This window comes from Lissotriton vulgaris, chromosome 12 (genome assembly GCF_964263255.1).
Source record: "Lissotriton vulgaris chromosome 12, aLisVul1.2, whole genome shotgun sequence".
NCBI classification, from domain to species: domain Eukaryota; kingdom Metazoa; phylum Chordata; class Amphibia; order Caudata; family Salamandridae; genus Lissotriton; species Lissotriton vulgaris.
This window is the reverse complement of record NC_141700.1, coordinates 434,242,090-434,254,946: the sequence shown is the minus strand read 5'-3', so window position 1 is coordinate 434,254,946 and position 12,857 is coordinate 434,242,090. Positions and strand designations below refer to the sequence as shown.

The 12,857-nt window shown below is 44.4% G+C and overlaps 1 protein-coding gene across 2 annotated transcripts in view; it reads left to right on the top strand.

The window, feature by feature from the left end:
* The window catches only part of LOC147674128 (dipeptidase 2-like), a 365,658-nt gene that overhangs the window by 196,004 nt on the left and 156,797 nt on the right, over window positions 1-12,857 (top strand). For both annotated transcript variants that reach the window (XM_086945196.1, XM_086945195.1), the window contains exon 3: window positions 7,685-7,811. In XM_086945196.1, the coding sequence (XP_086801322.1) occupies window positions 7,685-7,811 (127 nt within the window). The remainder of the gene's footprint in view (window positions 1-7,684; window positions 7,812-12,857) is intronic.

The window sequence follows — 12,857 nt, the reverse complement described above, 5'->3', positions numbered from 1 at the left end:
CACCCCCCTATTTGAGGATGTCACCCCCATGGTAAAGAAATGTCTAGGACATGTGTGGTGTGAGATGTCATGTCAAATGTGACGCAATGGTGTACGCACCTGTATTCCCCCAATGTAAGAATGCACCCTGGTAAAATATCGCTTTTAAAATGGATGCCATGGCTGTGTGTGGTGCCACCTGACTGTGGTGGGTTAGCAGTCTAAAGTTGTTGTTTCCCAGTACCCCTAGCTTTTTAAGGAAAGCCTGGCACCCAGGGTGCTCTACTCCTCCCTCTAGACGAGTTAGAACCAGTTTTCCCAGACGCTTCTAGAAGCCTATGGCACTGTCTGGTTGGTGTGGTGAGGGGCGTATAAATAAGGGGGCTGTGCCACCATGTGCTCAGTCAGAGCATGGACATGAGCGTGAGGGGACCTGCTGCAGGAGGTACTGCCACATGGGACTGTGTGCTGGCTCCTGGGCCCAACTGTAGCCCTACTGCTTTCCACAGGGCTAGTGAGAGCCCCAAAACTGGAGTCAAGGCTGCTGTATCAGCAGGAGTGCCATGTTATTGAGGTGGATGGTTTCTAGGACCAACCGCCCTGTCTTAATGAGTTCCCACTGACTGCTGACCTTGCCCAGTAGTGCTTGCTGCTATGCTACCTGGCTCCTGAAGGCAGAAGGAGCGCTATCTTTTGTCCCTGAGGCTGCTGGTGGGACCTTGCAACTCGCTAGCGCTACATCTAAAGCGCCAGGAGAAGAGGAGTGTCTGTCCTCTGCAGCGCTGGGCTGGTAAAGCGCTATATCCCCATGGACTGTGCCTTCCAGCGCATGGTGAGCACTGTATCTTATTCCCCCAAGAAGAAGAAGGAGGGGAGGAGCGTGAGCGCTATATCTGGTGGGCACTAGACTTTAAGTGACTGGTTCCAGCCTGCACCCCTGCACAGGGAGAGCGCTTTGGGGGGAATTGCCCAGGGGAAGAGAGGAGCTGGTGTGTGCAGAGCTGGGCTGGGCTGGCAAGGAATCCCAGCGTGTGGGACCCCTCCCATGTTCAGGAGAAAAGCGGGTGCCTACCCCATGTGTGCGCCGCCTCTGAATGCTTTGAAAGCCAGCGGGTGCCTACCCCACCTTATGCAAATTTTGCGCATTTTGAAGACTTAGAGCGGGAGCCTACCCTGCTTCATGCATAATTTATAAGCGGGTGCCTATCCCGCGTGTGGAGACTGCTTGCATATGTGTACAGCGGGTGCCCAACCCGCATTGCCACCAGGGAAGGAGTGGAGCTGCCCGTGGGCTTATCTCAAAAGCGGGAGCCTACCCTGCACTTTCAATTGCGCCGGGATCACCGCAGCAACCTGGGTTGCGGAAGAAGAGCAGGGCCAACGCGCTGCCTGCGGCGACCAGGAAGGAGAAGGGCCAGCCCGGAAGTCAACGGAGACCTCGCTGTGGTTGGGGCCCTCCGAAGGCGGAGGAGAGCCCCGAGTGCTGCTGGCGTTGGCGGGGCTCCCTGTGGGTTGAGGAGAGCCCCACGTGCTGAGCCACTGCCGGATGGCGTCACGGAGAGCAGGAGCCTATCCTGCCTCCCCAAGCTGTGATCCACAAGGCCTGGGGGAAACTGATGGCCGGAGTGAGCAGGGGACGGTCAAGGCACTTATTGGTGCCAGTACCCTGCTGGAAGGTCCGCAAGAGACCAGCGGGAAGAGCCTGGAGACCGGGCGAGCCCAAGAAGAATCCCGGTGAGTGTGCGCTCTGGGGGAGTACCACGGGTGAAGGGCGGTGAGGTGCTGGCGTAGGCGGGGCTCCCGTGTGGGAGAGGGAAGCCCGCGCCTGCCGCCAGGAAGACAGCTCTGAGACCGGAGGAAGCCGCAGAAGAACCTCCCCGAAGGGGTTGCTGCTAGCGGGGCTCCCGTGCTGGAGGGGAGAGCCCCGTCTGACTAAAACAATGACTTGGCAGCCCCAAGTGGTAGAGAGCAGCCGCGATCTGTCTCCGGGGAGACATTTGTGCATCACTTCTTGACCCCAGAGGCCCAGAGGGGACCCCAGCACTACTGGTACCAGTGGTACTCTGCACAGCTGCCCCGCAGGGCAGTGGGCAGCTGCAACGGTTGAGTGGTTTTGGCTTTGAGAGTCCCAGAGCCGGGGCTCCCCCAAGCGCAGGGGCGCCACAAATTAATCTGCATGGTTGGGGCACCCGATGCGCGCACTACTGGAAATGTTTTAGGCCCCATGCCCAAAGGACTCTGCCTAATGTGACCAATGCCAGTATGATGCCTAATGCACTTATATGCCCAAAGGTTGATGCCTAGTGTTTCCTCCCCTAACGCTTGTATTGCTGATGTTACGCTACTGGAACAAAATCTTTATTCCCCGGTACTACTGTATACTTTGATGCCATGATGTTTTTATTGCATGATTGAGGCCGATGGACTTACCTTTATCCTGTGTCCTTTTGTGATGGTTCTGGCAGCAGCCCGATTTGCCCTGCCATGTATATAATCCCCTTGTAAATATTGCCTTGGCGCCAGTTGGCGCAGTATAGAGACTAATGTGATTACTATCATATGTTTGACACAATACAAACGTTATTCTTACCTAACCTGGTGTGGTCTCTCTTTGTGGTGTGCCTTGTGTGTACTGCGTGGATGCTTTGCACATGTCCACTGGAGTTTGGCCCGCCCGCTCTGCACCACGCTACCCCATTTCAAACATGCTCCATCCGGGGTTGGCGGAGGGTCCTCAAGATCACTCAGGATTGTCTCCATGAGTTCAGCTGTTCAGATGTTGTTGCCTTCTGCACCCATTGGGACCACCCGGATGTGGATATTGTTTCAGAAGTGTCTATTGTCTAGGACTTCCTGCTTGGCCTGCAGTTTCATCTGTTTTTCCTCCAGTGTAGCCATCCTACACAAAGCATTTCTGGTCCTCAGCCAGAGAGTCCGCATCACATTCCAGGTCCTCTACTGCCCTATTTTGGATATGTCCCACTGCAGGTCCCGGAGACAGGATTTGATGTCAGTTTTAAGGGAGGCTATTTCAGAGCGAATGTCTTTCAGGAACTGATCCATGTAGTCATGCGTGAAGGCGACTGGCAAGTATCCCCTGCAACAGCCAGTGGGGTGTTATCTTTCATGTCCGCTGCTGAGCCACTGTGCCAAAGCAACATTACAGAGGTCCCCTTGCATGCTTGGGGTTTGGCATGGTGTAGCAGGACAGGCACATGGGATATGAGGGCTCAGGGGTTGGTGAAGTGAGGGTCCACCTTCTCCCCCACTGTGCAGGTTGCACCACAGTCACAAGAGGGACAAGGAGAGGGCCAGATCTGGCCAAAGAAAGCAGAAGCCCTTGCCCAAGGTGGAAAGGAGGTGCCTCCGTGGTATTGGCCAGTGTGGCAAAGGATTGTGTGTCTGAAAGCCCAGAGCATGTTGCAGGTCTTGTATCCCCTCAGCTAAAGCACACATATGCCCTGTGCGCCCTAGTTTGTCAGCTCACTAAGAAATGTCCAGGGAGGGTTTCAAGCTGACACTGCTGAAGGTGGGGTCCCTTCTAAGTGCATCCAGTTCATAATGATCTGTGCGGAGGGGCTCAGATAGTGTCCAAATAGTCTCTTATTTTTTCCCTGTAGGCACGGGGAAGTGTGTGCATTCAATTCAAGGCCTGTTAAGAGAACCTCCAGGACACCCAAGGTTCACTAGTACAAGGTTCCCAGGCTAAACCAACAGCAACACATGCAGTGTTGGCCTAGACAGGCTACAGACACTGCAGTGGGCAAATCTGGCCCCAGCACACCAGACGGGTCACGGGGGCTGTGGGCAGGGAGAGGCCTTTAAATGTGCATAAATGGCCACTGCAGACCGATGCGCCAATCCATGGCAATCCGGCGGACTCAGAATGCTCTCCGGCCGAGGTCCGTGCACCTATGGATAGTCCAGTACTCTTGTGCCCATCTGTTAATGCCCCGCCCCACACCAATTCGGTACCTCACCACAGGGGGGTTCTCCCACCTGCGGTCTTCTTCTCAGCCACACCCCTACCTGGCATGATCATGGCTGGGGAGCCCCCAGGGCTGGATATTGCAGGGCCCCCAAACTGGCTCAGAAGCAAGCCAGGAACCCCAGATGGCAGACCAATGCGGTGGATGGCGTGAGACAAGAACCAGATGCCTTGTGCGAGTTCTCTGAGGGCCCAAGAAGGAGGATCAGTGAAGCCTTGCCAGGCTTCAAGATGCCTGGCGGCTCAGGAGGGCCCACAACTCTGTTCAGTGGCTTTGTTAGGCAATCCTCCAGTAAATCATGTGGCTGCGGAGGAGAGAGAAAGACTGTAAAGCCGGCCAGAGGACGATAAAGCGGCATAAAAGGCCACAGGATCAGGAGCTGAAGCACGGCATGTTCCACTCCATTCCTGTCTTCGTTGAGAAGGTTTTCAACCCACTGTTAAGATTGAAATAGCAAGGAAGAACATTTCAATCCTTTAGCAAAGAGTTTCCCAATTCAATGCCTTCCAAGACACCATGTTAAATATGGCAGAACATATTCAACCAACTGATGAAAATACCCATAAAGTCGAAATATAAGAGAAAACAAAATAAAAAGAGCTTAGAAATATAAAATATTAAAAAATTTAAGCAATTCAAGAAAAATGATATAGAACTGATAAAGAGCAACAACAAAAAATCAACATGTTGACAAAGTGGATTGAATAACAATATTCAAGATGTCCATGAAAATTGAGATCCAAAAAGATAGGTGTCCATTTTGGTAGAGATAATAGTATCACCAAATAAGTATACACCATGCCAAGAAATACTCACAAATACATACAAAATCCACAAAGACTTGAACATTTTTGCCCTTTGAATATGCAAATAATTGCTCATGGAGTGGTGATACTTGTGCAAGAGATGCAATCTGTTCTAGTACTAAAGATATCTAAGGAAAGTATAATTAGTATTGTAAGTGACTGAAGAATAAATACACATGGAAAGAAATTCTACTGAATAATAATAGTCTAGAAGTGAAACTATTCAGCACTTCTGCATAGAATGATGGCTGCAAACTAAATTAACATTATGGAAAAATATGAAAAATCAAGCTCCTGTTAATTCAGATATTACTGAGAATGCTGCAAGATTATGAATACATATTTTAGGTCAGAAATCCTCGCATGAATAGCAAAGTATAGCAGTATGTCTAAGGGATAAAGTTCTGCATGCAAATGCTTTTCATGCACCAGAAATCTAAAGATGGTATGTACTGGCATGTAGTTTAGGCAAAGTATAATGTTGCAAAGGTAAATAATTTTTGTGATTCAGGAAAACAAAATGGTGGCCATTAGGGCGAACTAGGATATGGCCAAATAGGAACCGGTCAAATGCAATATAATATGCCACATTGAGAAAAGAAATTCCAATTACTAAACCACCTTAGAATTGTAGGAATGCTGTGTGCGAAATAAAAAAAAGCCATTGTTACACCAAAAGAGTAATCTCAAACTGTGACATCCTGCACACAGGCATCACGTTTTATGGACTATAAAGTTCTAATGGTTCTAGCAGTTCAATATATGTAGAACTCCACTCTCAAAGGTTCCCATTCCAGCCCGTGTGGCCATCTTCTTCGGCTGCTGATGACTCTGTTCATTTCATTATCATAATTCATAATACATTCAGAAAACAAATATTATTACTGGTACGTGTGGACCATTTGACAAATAAATATGGGAAAAAAAATTCTGTGGGCAAAAAAACTTAATTTTTTAAAAAGTGGTCGTATGACTTTAGCTGAAGGGCTGCTTGGTACAATTTACAAAATGTTCAACATAATTAAAAAAGAAAGCATCAAAAACACATAATTAATAATTTATCGGTGAACTGAAACAATGCATCTGCAGATGAACCAAATTCACCCGTCTGTGTTGCTGTGACCTCCAGAGATGGGTGTTTTCTCGGAATAGCTTGGTACATAATTTTAAAGTGTCATTGCCCCTCAGAATGGATCTTCTCAATGCTGCAGCGGAATTTTGATCTTCTCCATCATAGTCCCTGTGGCATAGCCTAGTTTGTACTAACACACAAGTGGTGTCCCTTAGCCCTGGTACTCTGATGTCCTCTGTGTGGCATACACCACACATATGGTAACATGCCTCACCCTGCTGCGCTATTAGACGGCATAGGATGAATAGTTTCTAAGTCAGTAATTAGTATGCAGGTTATATCTCAAGGAGCTACCATTGGCAGTGTCAATCAACACACCAGGTGTCATCTGCACTCATCATTGGGGCAGAGATTGTTCCTCCATGCTGCCAGGTTCTCCCCTTCTTTTTCTTCACCCTAAAGACTTGGGTCCCTACTGCTCAGCAGATGATGCTGAAGCTAGTATTCAGAAGCTAGGAGAAACATTAGGTAGCTATTCGAATTCCTTTTGGGATTCAGAGGTCATCAGACTTTATTACATCCATGAGACTCACTTTAGATAATCTTTTCATGTGGAAATGTATTATTGGAGAACATGACTGAATCGGTTTGGTATACCAATACAATTATGACACTGAACATTATTTTTAAATATAATTTGGGAGAAAATCAATTCTTGCCCTATTCTGCGCACTTCATTTGCTCTGGGCTGGTATTTTGATCGCCGAAGCATCTGAAGTCTACTGACAAGTCCAAAGCTACTGGTACTTTGGTTAGAAATCCAAAGCGTTTTTTCTCCATAGTTCCCATATCTAACGTTTGGTATGTCAAGGGTGATTGTACGCAAACATTGTGCGCAGTTCTAAAAATATAATTTTCTGCACAATTGCAAATAGCTCACTATAGGTCGGTTATGGCAATCACGGGGGTAAAAATAGTTAGCCTCTCCAAGCAGAGCTTATGAACTGATGAAATTAGATGTAATCCATTGAGTTGCAAGTGGTTTTACTACTGAAGTTGTTAGTGATTGAGAACCAGACTGCTGGAATTTGTGGGGGCTCATTCACAGCAGACATCTAACTACTCTCACCCATACAGTCCTTAATTTGTAAAAATATAAGTGCCAGGTCTCTTGTCAGGAGGCCACTGCAGCTTGCACCATACATTGCCCCTGTCATGCTGCCAGGGATAGTAACAACACGAGTACTAACCATAGCCCTCCTAAAAGAGTGACAAATCTGACTATTTTAGGCCCCCAAAAGCTATAAGAATTATTTGGCGTTCGGTAATAGTCATTTTTAATGTATATTGAATTAATAATTAGTGTTGGTGTGTGGGGTTCTCTAATTAGCCAGACAGTGCCACCTTGTGGCAGATTGGCACAAGCGCTGGGGTTGACAATTAAGTGCTGGTGCCCAGCACTGGAAACCACCGGCTCAAATTAAGCACAGCACCCATAACATTCTGATTTCATTCATAATTTATCAGTTTTAATATGAAAAATGAACCTCTGAAAAGTTACTCTAACCCTACCCACAACTGAAAGATTTGTCATACATGATGACAGTTCCTTGTGACATGCGTCAGACTCTAAACTCTCCATTGTGATCACTAAGAGAGAGATAGACTACTACAAAGCTCTGTTCAGCTTAGAGACGTAACGCATGATCCAGTTGACTTGAATGTCTACAGCATGTTCAGACCTCACAGAAACTATTCTAACAGTTTTCTTAATTTACAAAATAACTTGGCCTTAATATCCAATGGTCAGTAACCATGAATATGCTTCTGTTTTTAAGGCATAATGACCTCCCTCTTCAACTGCGGAAATTATACAGAAACCGACTAAGTAAAATTGACTTGCACAAGATCAACAGGACAAACACCAATATAGAGAAACTAAAATTGGGGCGAGTTGGTGCTCAGGTAATGTAGGTTTCTGTTTTTCAGTTGCATTTTCGTTTACTTAAAGAAAACTGATTTATGGCATTTTACATCTCCTAATACTGAGAATACCAGGCTCACTTCAAAGCATCCCCTTTGAGAAAATCTATAGATCAGACAATCTATTTAAACTCACTCTTATGGAAAGTGTTCCTGGGGATGTGCTAAATGGCTTCATTCATTGTTTGGTGGTGTTTGTTTCCTTCCCTTAATTGTTTTGGTCATTTCTGCACTTATTAAAGTGAATACAAATTATTATAAATTCAATAGAACTTCATTTTGAGGGTTTCCACTTTTAGTGTCTGTTGGTTAGACTGTTTATCACATGCATGAATAAGAAACGTTGGTTTAAGTAAAAAAATGCTGCCAGACTTAAATATTGCTTTGTTCTAAAATACCTTGTCTAACTGATTTATGACCGTAGGCCTGTGTGCTTATGGTCAGTAGTGATAGGAAACGCGCATTAAAATCAAATTGGGGACCTTTTGCTTCTATCCCAACACCTCTTTCAGAATGCTTTTTGTCTGCAGTTTCTCTTTAAACCACATTTTTCACAGTGTATTTAGGAATTGTGTTTCTTAAATTTATGACCACACACATTTATCGACGAATTACATAAAACTCTCAGTTACAGCGAGCTTACTTGCCTGCATTTGGAAGTTGATATATCCCCCTCATGTTGTCATGAGTCATTTCCCATCTCACTTCATTTCTACAACAGACAAAACCTTGGCTTTATTGTTAGTTTAAATGCCCTGGTTTACATTATGAACACGTCCTATAAGGAGAGGCTCCAAAAGTGAACAATATATGTTTTTGATGCTAGTTGGAAGCTATGGCTATTCCGATTACTAAAGACAATGCACACATAAATAAACACAGCATTCTTTCACATACTAGGAGTCCTAGAGCTAAGCCCAACACAATATGACTGTGCTAGGTTGATGGAAGGGCACATGGGGGGCAGGAGCAGTAATTCAAGAGTATCATTGGAAAATATGTTCAATATTCAAGTAGGGTATTTACAGCTTAACCTCCCAATAAAAGTGACTGAATTATAAGCAATGTACACATTACACAGGTTTGAACATACACAGGAACAAAATACCAATGACAACGTGAGATAAAAGTTAGAGAACATGTATCCTCTTCATGTCAATGGTAGACAAAAGAATTGGTGGACTGTGAGATCCTGAATTTATTTTTTGCTATAAATATTCCAATGTTCATACTTATTGTAAAATGTATCACCAAGTAATAGACAACAACAACACTTTAATATAAAAGTCGCTGCAGGTGTAAATATAAATTGTGAGACTCAACTTACCGCCTTGAAAAAATGTATAATACACAAACTAAGGTAATTGAGCAGGTCTGAATTGAAGAAAGATGGTGAGTAACACAATTTTCCAAATCCTACATTTCCCAACAGCTATTGCAGCTCTCTAACCAGTGGTGTGCAGGTGATTCCATCTCCTCAAGGTCATGTGTTTTCCATTTCAGGCGCTTCACATTCAATTCATTGCTTTCCCGTATTTAAGTAGAATTAATCCATTTTAAATAGATCATGACTACAACATCCAGAAATGCTTCAGGTGCTCAAACAAATGTCCATGACTGAAAATGGTGCAGATTAAAGTGGCCACCTACTGTGATCCCCACATTCTGCCCAGTGAAAGCCAGACAAAAATGCAGCAATGTCACATTTAACACTAACCACATGCACAGCTCACCCTGCGCTTTGAGTGACATCACTGAAACCTGTACTCCATCCACAGACTGCTTTCTACATACCGCCAATAACACTCAACACTCCCCCAGTGTTTTAAAGAAAGGGAGCAGACAAGAGTTTGATACTAAACAAGAAATCACACTCATCTCAAGATTCAGCTATGACTCCCTTCTCTCAATAATCAGACTTTCATATATTCCCCCTATTCACATTGCCTTGCACCAGAACACACTAAGGGCCTAATTATGAGTTTGGCAGTGTGGGAGCAGGCCGACAAGCCACAGGTCTGCTCCAACACCGCCAAACACGTGCTTTGGCAGTCCCACGGCAGTGCCTGTCAGAAAGGCACTGCAATGGGAGCACCAAATCACATTCCTGCACAGCATGGACTGTGAAGCCCATGCCGTGCAGGAACTGGAAGTGCATGTAGGAAAAGGGCACACCGTGTGCATTTATCCCCTGGCCCAGAGGCAACAGGGGGCTCTGTAGGGGCCCCTTTGTTTCTTCACCGACAGTTTTCATGGTGTTCTCACTGGCATGAGAACTGTGGCTGAGTAAACTCATAATATGTGTGGAAGTGCCGCAGGTGCACTGCCAGCATATGCCAGACAGCCACGCCACAGCGACGGATCATGCATCCCAGGCAGGTGCGGTGGTCCTGTGGCGGTGGAAACAGCACACTTGTAATGCGGTGGTAATGCAGTGGTTGGACCAAAAGTACAGCACTCACCGCCACGGTCCCCTGGGCTTTGGCAGGCCGTTGGACCGCCAAACTCTTAATCAGGACCTGAGACTTCTAGACAGGTTCAACCCTCCACAAAAATATTTCCGCCAACCCAGGGTGACTGCCTCCGGAATCTGGGGATCACTGTTCGATTCCCGGGGCCAGCGGCAGGTTAGCCCAGCACCATGTGACTCTGGGCAATAGCTTGCTTAATCTTCCCGACGGCCCCCAGCGCCTAGAGACCCTAACGGGTGATGGTTCGCGCTTTACAAATGTGGATTATTTTTATTATTATTATTATTACTTGTCACATGTAGGAATTCAAACTAACTTTCATTCTTTCTGAGGAGACATTATCAAGGAGAAAACACTTTGGCCACAAAGTAGAAAGGTAGTCTCTGTAACCTCATATTCTACATCAGTCCAAACCCTTCACTGACCTCACTAGTGCCACTCATTGTTCAACACAATGATCGACATGCTCTCTTCTTTCAATGTGCCATCATCATATGCAAAATTTTCTACTGCCACATTTTAAATGCTATCCAATACCTCAATGACTTTCTAGAACAAATATGTTCAATTAAACATCTCGGCACTAACCTCTTAACTGTCCATAATGCCCCTCTTCTCCTTCCATACATTTTCCTCTTCAATCCATATCTCCAAATTTTAATCATCCTCATCTTATGACAACAGAAAGGTGAAATGCAAAATGGCTTTGCAGACTGTGAATATGCCTTAATTTTTTAGTCTATTCGAGAGACTTTCCAGTTGTTTCATGAGCTTTGTGTAATTAAACTTAGAAAAACACATACATATGTACACACAGAGGACCTTTGGCAAGCTCTCATCATCCTTTGATCGATTCAATGTTCATTTAAATATTTCCCCACCAATAGAGCATACAGCCTGAAGTAATGGATGAGCCCCCATAAGTCTTTAGCTTACTTGCACGGTAAGTGATTGTCATTTTGTCTTATAACCTAAGAAGCACAGTTTAGTTCCAGGGCTAGTGGGCCACTACATTTTACGTTGCTAATGTTTTTTTTCTTTCCATTGTTTTTTATAAAATTTGGTCCGTGGTTTAACAGCACAGCTCTCAAAGAGACCTATTGCTAACAATGCACGTATAGTAAAGCTTTGGTTCCTCCCATTTGAACTGTTGACTAACTTTGACCAGGCTCTTTCAGCAATTAGTTTACACTTTGTTAATCACATCTTGGCTAGCCCATTAGGAATATTCATGTCACCAATGCAATTGGCTGTTTCGGTGTATCCCTCCAGGTCCATTTGAGTGCTTGTATGAGCATCATACCAAGGATGTCATGGGCCTTAGCACAAGCAAGAAAAATGTCCACTTTGACTGCTGGCGGGGTAGTAAAATACAGCAATTCTTAGTATTCAATCTGAACTGATGTAGAAATTCTTACTCTTCTTCCTACCAATTGTAACTGAACTGTCAAGATTATTATTTACAAATGCAACACATCTGTTATATTCTTGCCGCTATTTTGGTCCTGGGGACTATATTGCATGGAACATGCTTCTCATATAAATATGCTATGTGATGTTACCCTTCTATATCCCTGTATAATCAAAATGTATTTAAAGTTCCTAAAAAAGATTTACCCAGGAGGTAAACATGCATGTCTTCTCCCAGGCGATGGTAGTGTCAGCCTTTATATATATAAAAAAAAATAGGTTGAAGATGACTCGCTTCCAATGCAAAAATGCATTCTTCTTTAGTCTGGCAAAGGTGGTCCATGGATATCTTGTTGGTGTTTTTTTACATCAAAAGGACCAATTGAGAGAGCAGGTATATGTTTGAGGCTCAAAAAAATGAGAGACCGAAGCACAATCACAGGATTTACCCATAGAATATACGTAAGAATAAGCATAAGAAACACATATAAAAATCCACTTGAGACAAGTTTTAAAGTGTAAACCATGAAGGTTTATTTAAAAATTAGGAATCATTATAGAAGTTAAAATGGCAAAAGTTAGTAAATAAAAAGAATAATGCAAATATATGTGAATATCATTCTCAACGTCAATAGACCCCTAATCTATCATTAGCCGGAACCAAATACTATCTAGAAAAATATAACTAATGAGCAAAATGTCATAAGGACTGCTCACCTCAAGGCAGGAGGATATTTCAAGTGCATTTGGAGAAACAGACTAGCATGGAGTCTGCTCTTTAAGGTGATCAAAAGGGATCTTCTCTCACTCACCAAATGCTGAGTTTTAATACACTTTCAGACAGACAAAGCACACCGTCACTGTGGTATGACAAAGTTACATTTCTAAACCCAATAGTAAAACAGAAAACACATAACAGGGAATAATGACCTTTTCTATATATCTCTTGGATATGTTGTACTATGCTTTATATGGAAAACAAAACCACATTTAAAAGTTCAAACACATCCATTTAGCATGAAGGAAGTGGCCATCATTAGGTCGAGCATTCAAGACCTCTTTTTTATACTTTAGTGTATACTTACATTTGTATGTATTTTGATGGCTCTGAAGATTAGCCCTATGACTTGTCTGCTTTCGCTTAGGG